The sequence below is a fragment of the Pholcus phalangioides genome, unplaced genomic scaffold, assembly GCF_987345545.1.
Source record: "Pholcus phalangioides strain wild (caught in Gottingen) unplaced genomic scaffold, Ppha-v1.0 ptg000039l_1, whole genome shotgun sequence".
Classification (NCBI taxonomy): domain Eukaryota; kingdom Metazoa; phylum Arthropoda; class Arachnida; order Araneae; family Pholcidae; genus Pholcus; species Pholcus phalangioides.
The window spans coordinates 24,051,548-24,071,561 of NW_028301625.1; the positions used below are offsets into that span (position 1 = coordinate 24,051,548).

The 20,014-nt window shown below is 32.6% G+C and overlaps 1 protein-coding gene across 1 annotated transcript; it reads right to left on the reverse strand.

The window, feature by feature from the left end:
- Positions 1-1,248: 1,248 nt before the first annotated feature.
- On the reverse strand, positions 1,249-19,840 carry LOC149065729 (thyrostimulin alpha-2 subunit-like). The gene is made up of 4 exons (XM_089253848.1): positions 19,759-19,840; positions 3,860-3,989; positions 2,853-3,028; positions 1,249-1,424 (listed from the first exon to the last, which is right to left on the reverse strand). The coding sequence occupies exons 2-4, from the start codon at positions 3,960-3,962 to the stop codon at positions 1,332-1,334; spliced, it is 372 nt and encodes a 123-aa protein (XP_089109974.1). The 5' UTR covers positions 3,963-3,989; positions 19,759-19,840; the 3' UTR covers positions 1,249-1,331.
- Positions 19,841-20,014: the final 174 nt, after the last annotated feature.

The window sequence follows — 20,014 nt, forward strand, 5'->3', positions numbered from 1 at the left end:
ATCACTTGAATCTGTCATAACTACCTGATGAGAGAAATAAACGTTAAGTATCATTTTCGCTACTGAATCCATGGCGAAGGTTTTTTGAATTTTTTATATGCAGTCTTGAAGCGCATAGCATTCAATCTTTATGCCGAATTCAGAAAACATTTCTTTTTTTTCGGAAACGCACTTTCTGTGTATTTTTATACTTCGGAAACAACTTTATTGGTTTTTTTTTATTCGAGTTGTAAATGTCGTTACACTTACCAAAATTGTTGCAATTGATTACATACATTATTTGTCTGCTAGCGTTTCAAGATTTAGTTTTATATCCTTTTCAGTCGTATTTACTAGGAAAAGTTAACCGTCAAATTGAAGGATTTGGGTACATATTTTGCGCATGTTTTATATATCTTCCTTATAAATGCATTTCTTACTAAAAGTTGCACCACTAGAGAAAGATGTTTTTCTCTTTGGTTTTATGCAAGGATAATTGTTGCTTGCAATTTATTATGATGGAGAAAAATGAATGTAAAGTCGTACCCGAGTGACCCCGTCAGGTGGGGTGAATTGGGCACAATACTCTATTATCTTGATATTTCACCTATCGAAGCGTATGTTTCCATCTCACCCACTAGAAATAATTCGGGACAAATAAAAAAAAAAAGAAATGCATAATTTTTTTATTACAAATATTTAGATTCCGAGTAAATTATTCTTTTATGTCTACAGTGTAAATCTGCCTAGTAAAACATGTCTGTTTTTTATGGGTTTATTTTTGTGAATACAGAGCAAGAGAGAGTCAGATGAATACCAAATCTCATCTTTCAGCCCTGAATTCCAATATTTACCACTTTTTCCCGTGATATTTTTGCATGATATTGATCATCAAAAATTTCAGTAATCTGGCCTGGGTATTTTCTTCCCTTACATTTGAGAGAAATAAGATCTCCAACTCTGGTGTCGGGTCTACTTTGTTCTTCATCAAACTGCTTTGAAATAAGCAATATGTTTATCTTTCATCTCTTGTGGTGCAGGAGCATCGATTTCAGAAAGTTGTTTCATTATGCAGTGTATAACATCAAATATATAAATTCTAGTTAATGGAAAAGTAGATTTGAAAGTTTTGTTTGGAATTCTATATACTGTATTTTTGTGTTTACATTAGTACCCCAGGAAATTCTAAAAATACATTGAGAGAGTCCATTCAGTTTTATACTTTCTTTCCTTTATTGTTCAAGTATAGAAACACATCAAAGCTTAGAATGGTATTTCTTTTAAATATTAAATGCATGATTCTCCAAAGATTTTTCAAAAAAACATAAGAACTCCGCATGTTAAGCTTCAGTTTATCCCTTCTTACAAAGGTAACAGTCGCATCTTGTCGCAGATTTAAAGACCAGTGTCCTTTGTTCATCCAAACACATAACCTTTACTTTTATCTAAAGAGAGAGAAAATGATAATAGTATATCAGTTCAAGCAATAACTGCATCATGTTAGTCAATCAATGGTGTTTCTGAACATTTAATAGCTCTCAATCAAATTTGTTTTATTAAAAACTCAACGGATCGTATAGATATATTACTTTTGTGGCGTAAAAATAAAACTTCAATTTCAGTATATTCAAAATTTTTAAAGTATAAATTCTTCAAACACTAAGTTTAAAAAAATGAACACATGTTTCTGACTCATATTATATTCATGAACTAGAAATCCCGCCGGAATATTTGAGCATTTCGAATTGATTTTGAAACTTTTGCGTTTACTTCTTGATAGTTCTATTTATAAATACGTCAAAGTGCGAAGCTGTCTAAAATTAGAAACGAACTTCACGTTTCAATATGTTCGATTTTAATATGACTTTTGTTGAACAAATATTTGTGCCGCTATGGAACCATTACCAGCAGAATTCTCACAGTAGTAAACAATGAATGGAATATCTAAAGAGGAATAAAATGTATTTCGTATTATAATTTCAATGGAACGAAAAGTGCCAGCATGAACAGGCATCTAGTTCATTGTTAGGGTGTTTTTAAGAAGCATGCCTAGTGAATAAAGTAAATTGTTATTCACATGTCTGACACAGAATTATACTATCGGCTTATTGGTATGTGGGGTCATTCATCAAAAGTGTCCGAAATTAATATAAATTGTACGGTTCGTTTTAAAATTCAAATAAAATACGAAAAACTTATCACAAAGCGAGCAAGCAGACTTGTTCTCTGTGATATTTAACCCTCAGAAATTTTTATTCGGGAAAATATAAAAATCAAATATTTTGTGTACGGCCTTAATTCAGAAAAATAACAGTCAAATTTATGGCTCTCTCTGAATAAAAATTACTCCATAACAATGGAATGAAAACTCTCTGAGATATCGGTGATTGAAATTATTAAATTTTGCGTTTTTTATGTGACGTATTGAATCTCAAATAATATATCCAACTTAATATTGCCCTGATAATCATTTTTGCGAAGTCAACTATCACAGCAAAATTTTTTTTTTTTTTTTTTTGCTGATGATCTTTCACATTTTACTTAAATTTTAAAATGAATCGCAGCAGAATTTTTAAATTTTCACTTATTCTTTTTGGATGATTTTTATGGAATGCCCTGTATACATAACGCTGAATATCTGAGCGCGAAATACTTTTGTTGCATTTCAATAAAAAGTACTATTTTTATATCTCCTCGTGAGTGTGTAATACGAAAATCAATTAAAATTTTCAAAAAATAGGATAATTTCATCTTAGTGATATGATTCAACCTATTTCAATGAAAATAGGTTGAATAGTTTTTTTTTAATATAATCAATAAAGGAATATATAATGTATACTTCGAGGATCATAGAAAAGTTCAGTTTTTCTTACATCTTCGGTTTCCATTATGCTGCAGCATTGTCCAAGTGACGTTAGAGCTTGTTGGGGATTGAATCTCAAGGATTCTTCACTAGAAGGAACGGAGTAAGACACGCAAAAGCCTCTACAAGCGTTAGTTGTTATATCAAATTCTACACAACCTGGAATTTTTATTGTTCTTGTATGGCCTATGGATATTAGAAAAACAATTTCATATTTGAAATTAACGTTGAGTACAATTTACTATATTCAATAGTTATTACCAAGGATATTACAAGGATAACGGTGTCCAAAAGTAATGGCTTATACTGCGTGAACTTAGTTATGAAAGTGGCATGCCATCGATAAGGGAATTGCTCCAAGTGTTGTGTTTTGTCCCCGTTTTCTAGGAAGGTCGTGCAGGTGCACTGTTGACAGCTGCTTTAAGACGCTTTTCACAGCAGTTCTACGCTGACTGCCAATTAGCATGTGGATGCTACAACATAATGGTCAGCTCTTGCTTTGACTAGCTAAACTTGAATGTGTAGCACATTGTTAAGTGTCTTGTACGAACTGAGTGGAATGTGGAGTCTTCCATATGGTTTAGAATAGCGTATGTCTGTAGTAGTTTAATAATAACTCAAATGCTACCAAATACTTGGCAAGAGATCGAGTACAGTTTAAACATCTTGCTACCGTTAAACATCAGTGCTCACATTGAACTTTATTAACCTGTAAACACAAACTTAAGAAGTTGCCATTTTTAATGCATTCAAAATTTTTACCTGATCTCACGGGTAGTTCTCTTACTGTAAGCTATTACTTTTGGAAACTTTTAGTCGGGACACTTCATATTATGAGTAACTTTTAATGCTTCAGAAACATTTGTCGTGTAGCTGAATTGACGAATTCATCATAGAAGTGCAAATAACCAACAACTTTTCTCCTTTTCCTGCATGGATTTACGTTGATGTTCAATAGTACGATGAAGGCTTAAAAAATACAGATTTTGTGCCACATCCGTCAAACCCTCTACTTACCAACTTTATGACATCCAGGCCTTTCCCATACATTTCCATCAGATGAAGCTATAGCTGAAAAAATCACAGCAACGGTGAACAGAGCAACAACGGCCATGGTCATTGATTTCCTTTCAAAGTGTCTTGATAGCTGTAGAAAATTATGAAATTATGAATAAGGAATTGAAAATAAATCCTCTTCCATTGACAAAAGTGTGCTCAATTACAGATTGGTCATTTTTTGACAAATCATTCAGTATTTGATAAGACAACCATAATCTTTTTTTATGGGTAGTGTGTTTTGTAGTATTAATTATTATTTTTCTTTCGTGATATACGCTTTTATATTGGATTGCTGTATTTCGGTTATATTTGACATCCATATATTTCTCTATGGGCATCTTTTTTCAGTCACCTCACTGGGCAATTTGCGTCTTGTGGCCTTCGTGTTCGCATTTTTTCAGATGTTCGCATTTCAGATTTCGTGTTCGCATATTTTGTGGCCTTCGTGTAATTTTCCAAGTTTCTTATTCAACGTAGACACATTAAAAAAACAAAACACTCTGAACATTCGATATAAAATCCCGAATCATTTTATTTAGTATTTCATGGTTGAATTCAGGTAATAAAATTAGCTGAATTCCCGATGATAAGGAAATCATGGAGTTTTATGCACGTAATTCATTAGCACATGGAACAGCTAATAATTATTCTTTTCAAATACAAAAAAATACCGAAATACCAATTTAAGATTAACGTAGATGTGAAAGACGTTCATTAAATTGAGTCTATATATTTATTCATGACACTCGGAACATTAAAGTTTTTAGAATGCTTGCTAGTTTGCATCTCCATAAAAAATTATACATGTAGTTTTTAAGTCCATGGAAAAAGCAAATGGCTTCTTTATCTTACAATTATCATAGTACGCTGCATTGAATACAGATTATTTAATACGTTTTAGAGCATGAATTTCGCACACGAATATTTCTTTTAGAATAGGCTATATTTTCTGCTCATAAATACTGATCGTTCAAGACACACAACCTAAGTCTGATTCTGATGACCGCATCCGTGCCTCTCCATTTTTACACGAGACTTGATGGACTGAATAGAATGATTCAGAATTTTATATAATAAATATATTAATGGTATTGTTGCAAATACAACATTTAGCTAGTTGGAAAGTATATTTTGCAAAATTTAACTTTTTTTATTACTTCCATACGTATATGAACAGTACAATTTTCAAAACAGAGATGGATGAACCGAAAGATACCATCTGTATTGAAATTAACTAAATTGGTTTTTTTTCTATTTCCTCACCTTCCAACGTAAAAGCAATCTAAAAGAACAATATCCATTTCCTTAAATAATTCGATAAATGAAACACCTTTTTTGAGATCCTGCTACATACACATCTACTTTTCCGTTATAATGTATTTTCCTTCACTCGATGCGCAAGAGAACCGATTTTAAATGCCATCACACTCTTCTATGAATGAATACGAACATCCCATTCAATCAGCTTAAATACGCCTATGGCTACAATTTAAAAGCTGCCACACTCTTATCAGCGGAAGTTCTTAATACCTGGGCAAATCTACTCTGCGAATTAATATAAACTAGCATCATTCTTCATAACAATACGATCGGCTCTCTGTTGCGTAGGTGTTTATCTGATGATCCTGATGACACCTAACTCTCTGAGCTAGTTTTAAAAAGCAGAGAACTATACACATAAAACAAATTCATAGACGAGCCATTCATTTCATGGCATGGGAATCTTGGATTATTTTCAAAAAGTTCGTTTTTAACGTATAAAGTGTTGCAGAGAGATGTTTTTTAAGTATCTGTTTTTGTGTCTAAGTATTTACCCGGATCGTATTTCGTACTACACTCGTTAATATTCAGCAAATTGAATTGATCGAACTTTTTTTTAACATATTATACTTTTTTTCGACTTTAAAACGATTGTTTTCAACGACCATGTTTTCTGTTATTTGTTGGGTTCTTAGTCTCACGAAATCCAATACTACTTATTATGAAGAGGTAAAAAACTCTATAATTATGCATTATTAACTTTGTAATTATAACATGCTTTAGAATAATTTCAAAAACACTGATAATGTTGGAATTAATCACAATCTTGCATTGATTTGAAAAAAAAAGTGAAAACATATATGAGTATTTATATATGCATTTTTCTAAACTACAGATGATAACTATATTTAATGATTCAATTTTTTTTTCAATAATGTTAAAATACTTAACTCAACGAAGAAATACATGATGGGCATATTTTGCCAAGAGTTCAGAGACCTCAGGTACGTATTTCTTTAACTATTCAATACCAATTCTCATGGACCGCTGAAATTTCACTAACTATGTTTTTTGATACATCCGTGGTAAAGTTCAAAAAGTAATATAAATTTAAAAAAAACAACTTCTAATATAGATTTTCATCTTCCAAGAGTTTCCTCATTTCACAGAAAAAAGAAGCAAATTCTACTGCTTTGGGAAAAACCCATTAAATATACACTCGTGTGCATAATTACGGGAATTTGCACATTGTGTCTATTTTCACAAAAAAGTACTGAACCAAAGGTATTAATAATGCCACCGAAGAAGTATGTGAATATTCAGTGTCGAATAAGTAACATACACGTGCGTGCAGGCGGAGCTGTGACCACGGAGGGAATGATGAGGGCCCGAGGCGTTTTCCACGATTCGTGTGCTCGTCCTCCTCGGCGACATTCGCTGTGTTTCTCTTAAGACTTTGTTAAATTGTATAAAAGCTAAGTAGCCACAAACGTATGGATGACGGAATGAGATGGAGAACCGTCGGTAGATTGGAGGCAGGGCAATCACAAGTGCAGGTGGCTACAGAGCTCGATGTTACGGCCAGTGTCGTCTGCAATTGGGGGAAACAGTTTCAGGTCAATGGATCCATATCGAAAAGACCTGGACAAGGTCGTCGAAGAGCCACGACGAACAATGAGGATCGTTATTTGGCACTTTCAGCGCGGCGCCACAGGACTGCTAAAGCATCACAGCTCTCACGTGAGCTGCATGCTGCCACTGGAACTCGTTTTATGCCAGAAGACCCACTGTTTGCGTGTCGCTAACTGCAGCACACAAGAGAGCGCGTTTAGTATGGTCATTTGATCATTTTTGTCGCACCACGGTCATTTTCTGCACACGAGAGATAATTAGACCGGGACCTACAATTTATTGCAGATTCCGAACGGCAGGCTTGTTTTTATACTCATCGAGAGGTTGGTGCGCTAACCCCTTGATGGGAGACTCCTTGCGGTAGCAATTTTTTCTGCGGTCATGTCGCCGTTTTTGTTGTACCCCTGTGTCAGTAAAGTTTTCTGACAAGGACGAACTCTGCGACACCTCTAAACATCCTTTGGTACTTTAGGCGAGTATCTTATCAATCTGGGCTACCGCGTCCTGTTTAGTATGGCGCAGACAACATCAGCCTTGGACACTCATTATCGACGTACACTCATCTGGAGAGAGCCTGGTACCCGATACCATCCCTCCCACATCAGGGAAATGGTGGTGGAGGTGTCATGGTCTCTGCAGGCATCGTGTTGGACGGCCGTACACCCCTCCGTGTGTTTGGCAGAGGGTCCGTGACTGCTAGGAGGTATAGAGATCTTGGAGCCCGAATGTTCGACTTTTCCTGGGCACAGTTGACCCTCGGTTCCTGTTCATGGACGACAACGCTCGTCCACATCGGGCTCACCTGGTCCACGATTATCTGGAAAGTGAGGATATTCGGTGTATGGATTGGCCAGTAGGGTGGAACGGAAAAAAATATTTTAGAAATTGACATTGTAATAAAATTTAAAACATGTCTTCATGTGAAAAGAAATACCATTCCTAATTTTTTTCCCCTAAACTGCTTGTGGTTCCTCATCGCCCCTAAAGTTTTACGCACGTGTGGAATTCTGTAACATGACACCGCGGAGGAGGCTTTCCTATTCCCCTGAACACGTGATTCGTTCAGTGACCTCGTTGTTTTTCTCTTGTTTTCAGTATTCATTTTCAATTTTACCCCTTAACTGAGAGGGTGTATAGCAGTCAAAATGACGACCAGAAGCTTTTATCGTTGTGATATTTTAGGAAATCCTAAAGAGTTGGATTCTCGGGTCTTGCCCACCTATGGTGATGTTATGCTTTGTTATTTGCTGACTCAACGCAATATGAAGGCATAACAATCAAGAAAAGATCCAGCTATTGCAGACATTCTTAAAATTATCGTGCCTAAGATAGAAAATATTTGGAAAACTGTTTCAATTGATACGATTTCTCACCAACGGATATGCAAAATTTTCAAAGACTTTTACTGTAAATACAAGAATCTTCAGAAAAATATGAAAGCAAGGGAAGATTCTCAAACTTTAAAATTGAACTTGAAATCTTTTCAGTGCGAACAATGGATATTGTTCGACATTGCAGCATGCAAATGTGATTGTGAAGACTGTAAGTGTGACAAGTTGAGAAAGGTCCCAAATTTAGAGCGAGATTTCTTGCAAGATCAAAGAAGTACACGCAAGATGGAAATTGGTCGAGTAGATGTCCTAACAACGAAGAAATTGAAAAACAATGAACAAAGGAAAATGCAAATGGTATCCCGCTTGAAGTCATCTCAAGAAGAAACGGCGGAAACTAGTTCATTAACCACTGAAAACTCATCTATATCCAACGATTCTGAGGAAAGTGATCTATATTAGCCAAAACACAGTTTACCGATCTACCAGTACTGAAGCTGGTCCATCAATCGGTGCCGAAGCAAGTACCTCATTTGCTTTTTAAGTTCTACCATCATCCTCACAGATGAGAACTAAATTACGAAATGCTGCTCTTGCTTGTGATAGAACTGGTGTGTCTGATCAATCAGCTGCAATTATTGCGAATGCTATGCTGGAAGATGTTGGGTTATTGACGAAAGAGAAGCTAAATATGACAATAGACCGGATAAAAATAAGGTGTGAAAGAGCATCACAGAAAATTTTTTTGCAAGATAAAATTCCTAGAACAAATGTGCGAGGAATATAGTGCGACCATCAAATATATTTTGATGGTCGAAAAGACAAAACCTTAGCTAATGTCAAAGAAGGTGTGATTCTTTCCATAGAAGAACCATATCTGAAGAACACGTAACCATATTGCAGCAACCCTGGTCAATTTATCTCGGTCACACAACTCCAAGAAGCAGTAGAGCAAGGGACATAAAGTCATCAATCCTAGGCTTTCTGAAGCAAGATTTTGATTCGAAAGAATTGATGGCGATCGGATGCGATGGAACTTTTACCAATACTGGTTATAAAAATGATGTTATCAGATTAATAGAGAGAGAAATAGGCCATCCCTTGCAATGGCTTATTTGTCTTTTTCACTTCACCTCTAAAGCATCTTGTGAAGCATTTAGATGAATGTTCCATCAGTCCACACGGGCTTCAAGGTAATATCGGAAAAAGTTTGGAAAATTGTGAAAGATTACCTATATTGTGAAATTTAAACCAATCTCTAATAACCTTTCGATAATGGACAGTGGCGACATTGATTTAAGTGCAGATCAGAGGTATCTTGTGGAAATAAAAATAGGTGATTTACCTGCTTCGTTATCACACCGTGATCCAGATAAACTTTCGCATGCTAGGTGGCTAACGACAGCTAACGATATTTAAGGTTATACTCTGCAACATAAAAGCCCAATGAACATCTCAGCATTGTGATTGAGTACATAACGAAAGTTTACGCACCAATGTGGTTCAACATTAAGATAAAGTCATCGTGTGCTGATGAAGCAAGACATTTGTTCAATTTAGTAGAGTTATCCAGGTTTTTACCTGACAAAATATTATGCATTATTGACCCAGTTGTTCAAATGAACGCTTTATACGCCCACCCAGACAATTTATTGCTCTTATTACTCTCAGATGAGAATCTCATTTACAACGAACTGGGAATCAAGATAATTCTGAAAATTAGAAATGAAGGATTATAAGAAGCAGAAATCCATAAATTCCATGTTCCGAAAATAAACTTTCCTGCTAAGCACTATTCGGAACTAATTGCATGTGATCAAGTGCGAGTGACTGAACCACCTATTATAAAAAAAATCAGGAAATGGACCCACAGAAATTATCTGAACCTGCTTTTCCATCTATACCGAATTTTCAGTATCACACACAAGCAGTTGAACGGTGCGACTCGTAACTGAAGCGTCTCTTGCTGTATCAACCGAGCTATAACAACCGAGAGTCGTGAAGGCTTCATCCAAGCCAGAATGAAATCAAGGAGAGTATTCTTCCATCGTTTGAAAAAAAACGGACTATTTTGCAAAAAAGTGAAATGTAATAAAGTGCGATAACAGAGGAGGCAATATTCATAAGTCAGGAGGCATTCTCCTGTGTGTGACACCTATATCGTCAAACTATGTTTTTTTTTTAAATTTGGAATATGGTTATAGTTTTGTCACCACCACCCCTCCCCACCCCAAAAAAAGGGTTTATTTTCATCTCCCTCTATCAATCACTATATTTGGAGAGCTTGAAAAATTCTCGTTTAACCTGCCGTGACAGCTCCAATGCTGCATATTTGTTTGTCAGTTATTACTGATACGGACGTATATGGAACTCTTAACTTGTATATTTTTCTCTGGGTTTTTATTAATATATACAGTATATTCAGTTTTGCTTTTTTTTTTTTAAATAACGTGATCCTCACGCATTCCCAAGGAATCAGCATGATCCGTCCAGGAAATTTGTTAGTATTAGTAAACATCCATGCCCGAAACCAAACCTGCACAGTGAGAAGCTAGTTCCCTAACCACTCAACTGCCAGGCGGCTGTACTGTGAATAACTTTTAAATTAAGTGGTTTTTTTTCTTTTTTTTAGAGAATGCTTTTTAAAAATCATCAACTTCGCGCGCGTTTATGTTTAAAAAAATTTTTATAATGTGTACTTGTAAAAGTCTTTTTGCTGGACCTTTAGGGTCTGTGCGGAACCTTATACCCTATATCAGACTCATTTTCGATTCGATCGCGCAACGGGGATTGTGGACATTCCTGCAATGATGAGCTTTACTGACAATCATGCGTGCGTACTATGACTTTTGTATAGTACATCTCTTTCTCTGTTTTAACTGTAAATTCGTACCAAATTTCATCAAAATCTGTCCACTAGTTTTTCAGAAATTCGACATAATGAGTTAATTCTCTTAATTTTGCACACGAGTGTATGCTGATTATCACAAGCATTCATCGCCATTTTTGGAAATGTCATGGTATTGAACAAGCATAAACAATCAGAATAGTAGATGAAAGTATTTGAAAGCCTTGTAACACATAAGTGGGATATGTGTTAACATATAATGTACCTTGTTAACATATAAATGGGATTAGACGGTAAAATCAGTGGTTCAATCGGTTATTTTACTGTAATTATATATATGTGAAACACGTGTCTTTCAAGTATATAATTAATTGTTTATCATACTAATTAATTTTTCCATACAGTAAAGTTATGGAAAATTTACATGGAACTTAAATTATTTGGAAACAATAGTCTGTCTATAAACAGTGTGTAGTGTATATATACATATATATATAATTATACACATATCACTTATTTCACATTTGATGGAATTTTTTGAATCTTCAATAACATCCAAAAAAGTTTAATTTTATCCGTCAATTCATGCGTCAAAGAGACTGCAATGTATACAACGTATGTCTGGTGGGCGTAAATGCTGCTTTTCCGACAGAGGAATCTGTTTGAAACATTGAAAATATAAAAGATTATCACTTCCAAAAACCAAAAGCACTTTTCGTGGGATCAGGGAATGACAATAAAGCCCACAATATAAAGCTCTCAAAACAGAAAATTAATTAGCGGTAAATGATTTACAACTACTTTTTTATTGAAGCACAAATTTAATGCGAATTAAGATTACGTAAACTCGTTCATTGTAGAGGATTATGAATAATATTTCCGGTATACATTGCGGAAAAGATTGGAAAACCATCAACACCTACTTCTAGGAATGGTAAAAAAATTGCCGTCATTTAGTTTTGAAGCAGAGATACGAAGTGATGATGAATCGTAAACAACAGCATTACAAAGAAAGAGCTTTCGCAGCATTTAATTATATTCAAAATACGGACTGTGCACGTTCGACTTTGAGAGCTTCCATTAAGTGCTGTCGCACAAAAATTTTTTCTCTCCGTCAATTTCGGGCCACTTTACACCCCATTCATATCCTCTCATGGGTTCGATATTGCAGAAAGAATAAAATTCACATAGCCTTTGCATAATTGAAGAATTATTTATTTTGTGTTATAATACGAGTCGGTGGAAACCTATTGTAGGCTAATTGTCCTTAAAAAATGAAAGTTTCATGCTAGGAGACATTATTGCATCGGAATGAAAAAAAAATGATTCGCATTTGTCTATTAAAAAAATATAATCGCTGGTTTTCTTCGGTTAAATTATCGAGTTCAACACTTAACTTGAAAATTTCATGGAGACGAAATTATCAACACGTAAGGCATGAAACATCTCTAAATGACACACTGTCATTTGTTTTACACAAAACAATGATCAATACAAAAACATGAGTTATAATTCCGTAAAAAAAAAGAAAAAAGTCCTTTTCTATCTAAATGATATTTAGCTCAAATACAGTGAACATCATTTAAAATGTTTACAGGATCTTTAATTACTTTATGTTAGTTCTGTGTTCTAACAGAGAATTTTTTCCAAATCGTATATTTTTGTGGCAGTATGAAAGTGAATTTTTTACATATACAGAGAGGAATTTATAACAACAAAGTTTCTTGAATGATTTTCCAATGAATTTCAAGAACCTGTAAACATAACAACCTTCGTGACCAGCTTTCAACCAAAACATTTTGATGCCGGAATTTAATTGCATGCCCACCGAACTTCAAGAAACTGCCAGCAATTACTGAAATCCATGTGATATCCCATTTAGCACAAAAACATTTTTTTCAATAAATAACAGCCAGACAAAATATGATCAGCTATCCAACTATAGTAATAAAAGGATTACTGAATGGTTATCTCGTGCATGAGGAGGATTTTTAGTATAGCAAAATTATCTCACGATTTATTCATCTTCATAATCAATAATACAGGGTGATTATAATTTAAGTTACCGTACTCTGAGTAGTTTTTCTTGAAAAGTACTCATCCGAATACAGCCAAATATCCAGTATAACTTAATGAGACAGACCATGGGAGAGAGATTTGTGCAATAAAAAAAATAGTTGAATTTTTTACCACCAGGTGAAAAGTTGGCGCTTTTTTGTTGCATTTCCTTTTCCCCCATGGTGAATATAGCGTATATACCAAGTTTCAATGGAATACGTTCACACCAGAACTTGCGCTACATAGTTCTGAGTAGTTTGAATACTCTGACACTGCTCAGACCTATGTAGAGTCCTTGAGTATACTTACACGGATCAGACCATTGTAGCACCCGTTTGAGGTGGACGTATATTCCATTGAAACTTGGCATATACACTATATGAACCATGGAGGAAAAAGACCATTCAATAAAAAAAGTGTCACTTATTCACCTGGTGGTCAAAAATTGAACTATTTTTATTGCATAAATCTCTCTCCTATGGTCTCATTAAGATATCCTGAAAATTTGGCTATATTCGGATGAGTAGTTTTTGAGAAAAACTACTCAGAGAGTACGGGAACTTTAATTATTCTCATCCTGTGTATAGAATAATTTAATTTAATTCATTTTCATTGTTAGTATCAATTCATAAAACGTTAAATATATGAAATTTTTATATGCAATAATAACAACAAAACGAACTTCAACCGAATGACCTTTTATAAATGGAATTCCATTCCATAAATGTCTAAAATAGAGCAAATTGTGCTAGAGAAAAAACTGTCATCTGATTCCTTGGACGTGAGAAATTTAGAGATGCACGCAAATGTCGACAAAATTCAGATTCGATAATTCTCCGTCATGAAAAAGTTTTGTCTATAATTAGAGAACATTCTTAAAATTAAAAAAAAAAAATGATGGAAAAATTTTTATGAAATCAATATTCGAATGACGTTAATGAGGGCTCCTCAAAACACAAGAGCAAGTTTAGGATTTCTTAATGCTAGTTCTTCCTTAATGAGTTCAAAAAGAGAATTTTTCAACACGTGTGTAATACTTTTTGTGGCAGTATGAAATTGAATGTTACAAATTCGCATTTTTAACAACAAAATTTCTTTACTAAAACCAATTTATCGTAATTAATATAGCTTAGTTTAGTGGCATGTCACATTATATATTCAACAGAATTAATTAATATTTCAATCGTGCATGTAGAACCAGACGATTCATTATATAAGTAATTTTGATTGGTTTCATTCAGTTCTAAAATATAAAAAAATTACGGTTACCAAATGGTTCTTTTTCTATTAAAAAATAATTAAATGCAAAGATATTCAATGGATATATTTCTTTATTTAAGCTACTGATATTTCCAATCAATTTATTTATCAGTTATTTTATCAATATGATTCTACGATAGAGGAAAGAATATCATTAATAGTTTTATGCTAGCATAAAGTATGGAAATATAAATCAGGTATTTTGAGAGTGATGGCTTTTGATTTTCCAAAACATATTGTTATTTTAAGATCAATTGCGTAGATAGGTTCGGAAACACTGAATGATGAGATGTCTATTTTAAGTGCAGCTCAAGACATTTTCTAAACAGTGGAGTTTTCATTCGAACGATTTTGCTATTTTTGATTCTCGAATCAGATATGCTTTTGCAAAATACCATTACTTTTTTGCGCAGGTGGTACAGTGAAAATGTGTACGATATTTCTCAAGAAGCGCTGAATTTAGCAAAGTCTCTTTCGAAACGTGAAATAACATGGTGAAATGCCCAAACTCGTTTTTGAACATAATTAACCTATACTCATCTCCTAGTCTCCCACGTGATATATATAAATATTTTCCATGGTAATATATCTTATTATTATTCTTCCTTCAGGTCAATCCTGATACGAAATCCAATCATGCAATAAGACAAAAGGAAATACAACTGTCATTTTTTAAAACTGATGGTCTGTTTCTATTCGTCAAAATTTCCATCTGGTTAGTAATGAATAATAAGAATTTGATTGATCTGGGACTTCAAAATCAGACATTTTATTTTTAACAAGAAAATAAAAAATTCGTACTATAAATTTCTTCTCTAAATATGCGTAAAAAAGAATGATGTAATGAAATCTAGTGTTTATCGATCTTTATTTTCCTATTTTAGTTAAAACTGAAGCATTTTTCAGATCTCACTGAGGTGAAATAAAGGGATTATTTTCACCAAAAAAATGAATAATTAAAGTTATTCACTTTCATGCATCTTTGAAAATATAGTCTAGTACATAGTTATATTGTCAGTAACAGGAAAATTACACAAAGTTTATCATTTCTTCGACCATGAATTAATTGAAGAATATAATCAAGTTAATTCGTAAATATTAAATCATCTTCATTTCAGGTTGAATTATCACTTTATTCAACAATTATTAATTGAAAATCACATTTTTCAGAAGAAATTTTAAAATAAATTTAGTCGGAGTTATATGAAAAATTGAACTATTTCGACTTCGATTACGAAGGAATCGGGAAGTTTCATCTAGACAACTAAGCGTTGTCTGGGAATTTTTTGCATCTAATGAAATAAAAATATTCCTCAGTAATTTTCTTCGATTACGTAAGTGCATTAATTTGCTAGAAGAAGCTAAAATTATTACAGAGCGAAATTTAATTACCATGACGAAAAAATAAAGATTTCGTGAAGGGAAAACTGGTACTCAGTTTTTGCATACAATAAGGACATAAAATTACCTTATTTTTCCCATAAAAATAGTACTTTCATATTCTTATGCAAAAAAAAGTCATCTATTACAAAACTCAACAAATATTCGCTTCAATAAAATATGATGCACTTATTTCCATAAATTAAGCAAACATCAGAAGAATGGAGGGAACTCGTTCAAAAATAAACCAATAATGCGGAATTCGCTGTTAAGAAAATAATGCTGAGAAAAGCTACGATATGAAAAATCGTAGCACTGCAATTGGATCGTGTCATAATACACAAGTAACATGGAAATGTATGTTTAAGAGTAAAACTGCAATTTTCAATGTGATTGTGACATAAGAAATCAGCCAATTTGAAAGAATGAAAACAAAATATCATTAGCCGATCAAACTGCAGAAAAAGGACTATTGTTAGATTAGAGCACAGAGTAATAATAATATATCTTTAGTCTATGGATTAGAGTCAGGTTAAAATCGCACGGATGTATCATATGATTGAATAAGAGTCCTTTTCTGGAGAATTAAAGGATTTTTACAACAATTTCTAACCACAGATTCACCATCCAAAAGGTTCCCCCAAAAACGTTCACAAGAGCTATATTACTTTATCCTTTTAACCTCTTCGCTCCAGAGGTACCTTCATTTTTAACAGTTTTAAATGGCATTTAATACTTTTAATGATTCTTTTTTTCAAGACTTGAGTATACGTAAGGGTATCTATCTCAAATGATACTAGTGAAGATGTAGACCCTAATTAATTAATTAGATAATTTGTTTTTGGTATTGGTTTTATCAGATCGGCTCTAGTTTTTGAGATAAAGTGAAAATTAAATATCAATAATAATGTATAAGCAGCATACAAATCACATTCGAAGTATGCGAAATGTATATCAATAATAAACTTAATATCAATAAATAAAAATCACTTATGTCTGATCATGATATACAGTAAATGTAATAATATATTGAATAAAATAGGAAAAAAAATAAAAAGCTGAAAGTAAAAATTGGACGCAAAAATTATCGGCTGCAGACTATACTGAAATGTTAGGAGTATGCATTATCTCAAAAAATAGAGCTAATTTGGCAAAACCAACACCAGTTTAAAAATCAGCTGCCCTAATATACCCTAAAAACTGTTAAAATTTCCTTAGGAACATGGAAATTTTTTTTTGTTGAACAGTGTAATAATTGCAGCACTGTAGCATTGATATAACTAAGTATTTATAAATAAATATTGATATAAATAATTATTTACAAATAAATAATCTAATGTAAATAATCAATTATAAATAAATACTTTCATGTAAATAATCAATTATAAATAAATACTTTCATGTAAATAATCAATTATAAATAAATACTTTCATGTAAATAATTAATTATTATTTAAAATATTAATATAAATAACTATTATGTAGATTTTCATAATATATGGGATAATTGAATAGATTGGGGGCAAAATAATATAGTAGTTAATATGTTCGTTAAAATACACACATAAGTATTCTATAGCGGATATACACTGTTTCCAAAAATCTGTGTCCTTTTTAAAGTTTAGATATTTTCTCGAACTTCTAGAAAAACTCTGAGCAAATCGTTCTTAAATTTCGATGAACGTGAAACCTATGCTTGTACTAACATTTTCCACTGAAAATTTAGTCACGAGTGCGTTTAGAGGACCTACAAAAAATAATATAAGAAAAAAAGGTTTTTGATCAACCCTGTATGATAAAGAACTGCAAATGATTTGTAACTTTCATAAAATATTGTAATAATTTTGTGCAATACTTGTGTGCATTTTTGTGAGAATACCACGTATATTCACGAAGATATAAATGTTTTCTATAAAAATTCTAATTTTTATCGCATGTTTTTCGCTTATAAGAATTTTTACCCAATTTTTATGAAATTCACAAAAAAATTGGCACGACACATAAGGCACTTTTTGTAGGAATTCCGAATGTGATAATTTATTATCCAATGAGATATGAGAATTTTAGTAAATGATTTTTAATCGTGTATGTACAGAAAATACCGATTTAACTTATATGAAAATTCCAGTTGAATGTCGTGAAGTTCAGAAAGATATATGTGATGTCATGAGCTGTAATTTCGAAATTGTTGAAAGTCACTCAATAATAAGGGATTTTCCACAAAGTGCTATACGATTATTTCCTGTGATTTGATTATTTCGAGAATAAGCCCACAGCATTATGCGAATGAACAAAGACGTGTGTCTGATGCTTTGTAAGAGAAGTAACAGAGAGAGTTTCATAACAAGCGTGTATGATGTCAAAATAAACAAACCGAAGTAAAAAAAGGAAATAACAGCAAATAATCGTATACCAATTTCTGGAAAATCTCATATTGTTCAACTACTTTCAGCAGTTTCGAAATTACAGCTCATAATATCTTTCTGAATTTTCATGATGACCGAAATTTCAGAACGATTCGCTCAGTATTTTTCTAGAATTTCGAGAAAATGTCTAAGACAGAAAAATCTAAGAAAAAGTATGAAGCAGAATATCACGGAAATTGCCGTCAAGCCCTTTTATTAAATAAATACCCAGTTGAGAAATTCCATCAGAATATTTAATATTTATACGGAAGTGTATACGTATTACAAGACTAGAATGTGCATTCATATGCTCTTCGTAAACAATGGGTGATTTCAATACAAATATTAAAATAAAATTTGTCATTTTTTAGAATATCCGAGAAAGGCAGCTGCCAATTTCGATCGAATGTTTAACATTCTTTTCACGGAAACAATTTAATCAACTAATAAATTAACAAAACAAAAATTCTACAACTGAATTTTTCTTCAGGGGAGTATCATCCCGATTGTAGTTGAAAATACGAATTGGAGCATCGAATTCTTTTTTTCAATATTTTTTCGAAATCATACACTATTAAAATTTGAAGATCTTCTTATCTAAAAAAGTTATTAAATATAAGGGTATACTATATATAATACAAATAGAGAATGTTCAATGTTGATAATTCATTTACATTGTTGTTTTGTGTTGGCGCCATCTATCGGCGGAATCGAAAGCAAATAATTGTTAGTGATTTATATTTGTTTAAGGGTATATCAACAAGTTGTGCATTCGAAATACGTCTATTTTCTAAAAAAAAATTTAATAAGACCCATGAAAAATAATAATCATTTTAATAAAGTAATAACAATAATTTTTTAATAAAATTTTTTAGTCAAACACTCTATAAAATTAATCATTTAAATGAATATCCTATATAAGAACTAATTAGGTTAACTAAATATGTGTGAAGCGTTTGGGAGCCTATATATAGACTTGGTACGCTCTGAGAAAATGCAGCTACCCGAGTAAGTCAGTATCATTTAAATGCACGCTACACAAAAAAAGAAAACAATTGTTATTACCATTTTTAAATATTCCCCCCAACAAACCTGTTGAAAGTACTAATTTCTAAGAATTATATGTTTATTAGAATAAAAAAAAAAAAACACAGTCTGAAATATTGCAAAGTTTCTTAGAACGAATCAAAATAGCGACACTCTTAAAAATTTGAAAAACGCTTGTAAATTTGTGTACTGAGCGTTAACTATCTCTGGCACATTTTTAAGTATTTTTTTTTTGCGATTTCAATAACTTATCAGAATTATTATCATGGAAATTTAAATAGAAAGCATTCTTCAAAGAATGAAATAATATAAAGTGACGTGCGCGGAAATGAATGAAATGCACAAATACTAATAATATGAAGAAATAAGTTTTTACCATCATTAATTAAAGAACTGTAAATATTAGTAAATAAATTTGAAATTTTTTTGTATTCCTCAATAAAAAATCAGTTATTTTTTAACTAAATTCCAAATAAGTAAAAGCATTTAAACTATTCAACGTTTAAAAGCTAATCATAAATTATAGTTTGAAAGTTTTATTTTTTAATCTTAAGCGCGTGAGATTTCTAAAATATATATTCTTAAAATTTTTTTTAATTTTTAATTTTAAAGAAAATATATGTTTCATAAACTCACTTTTTTCTTCTTTTTTTTCAAAACTTTACCAGTGTGTTGTTCGAGGCAGTAGCAGGACTTGAGCAATCGACTTCGGTTGTCAGAAGAGAGATGGACAAGGAAGGTATGTAATGCGCGTGCTCGAGGATCGTCACTGCTATTTCGACAACTTGTTGGAAAACAGAGATGAGTTGGCTGCTGAATAGTGTTCTCTTTTATGTTTGCGTCGCTGCCGTCTCTGAGCGCCGAGAACAAACCGTTCAACGATTTCCTCTTA

Coding starts and splice junctions, on each gene's coding strand:
- LOC149065729 (XM_089253848.1), bottom strand. CDS start 3,962: ATGACCATGGCCGTTGTTGCTCTGTTCACCGTTGCTGTGATTTTTTCA. Junction 3,029..3,859: donor GCCTGGATGTCATAAAGTTG/GTAAGTAGAGGG, acceptor TAATATCCATAG/GCCATACAAGAACAATAAAA. Junction 1,425..2,852: donor GCATAATGGAAACCGAAGAT/GTAAGAAAAACT, acceptor CTCTCTCTTTAG/ATAAAAGTAAAGGTTATGTG.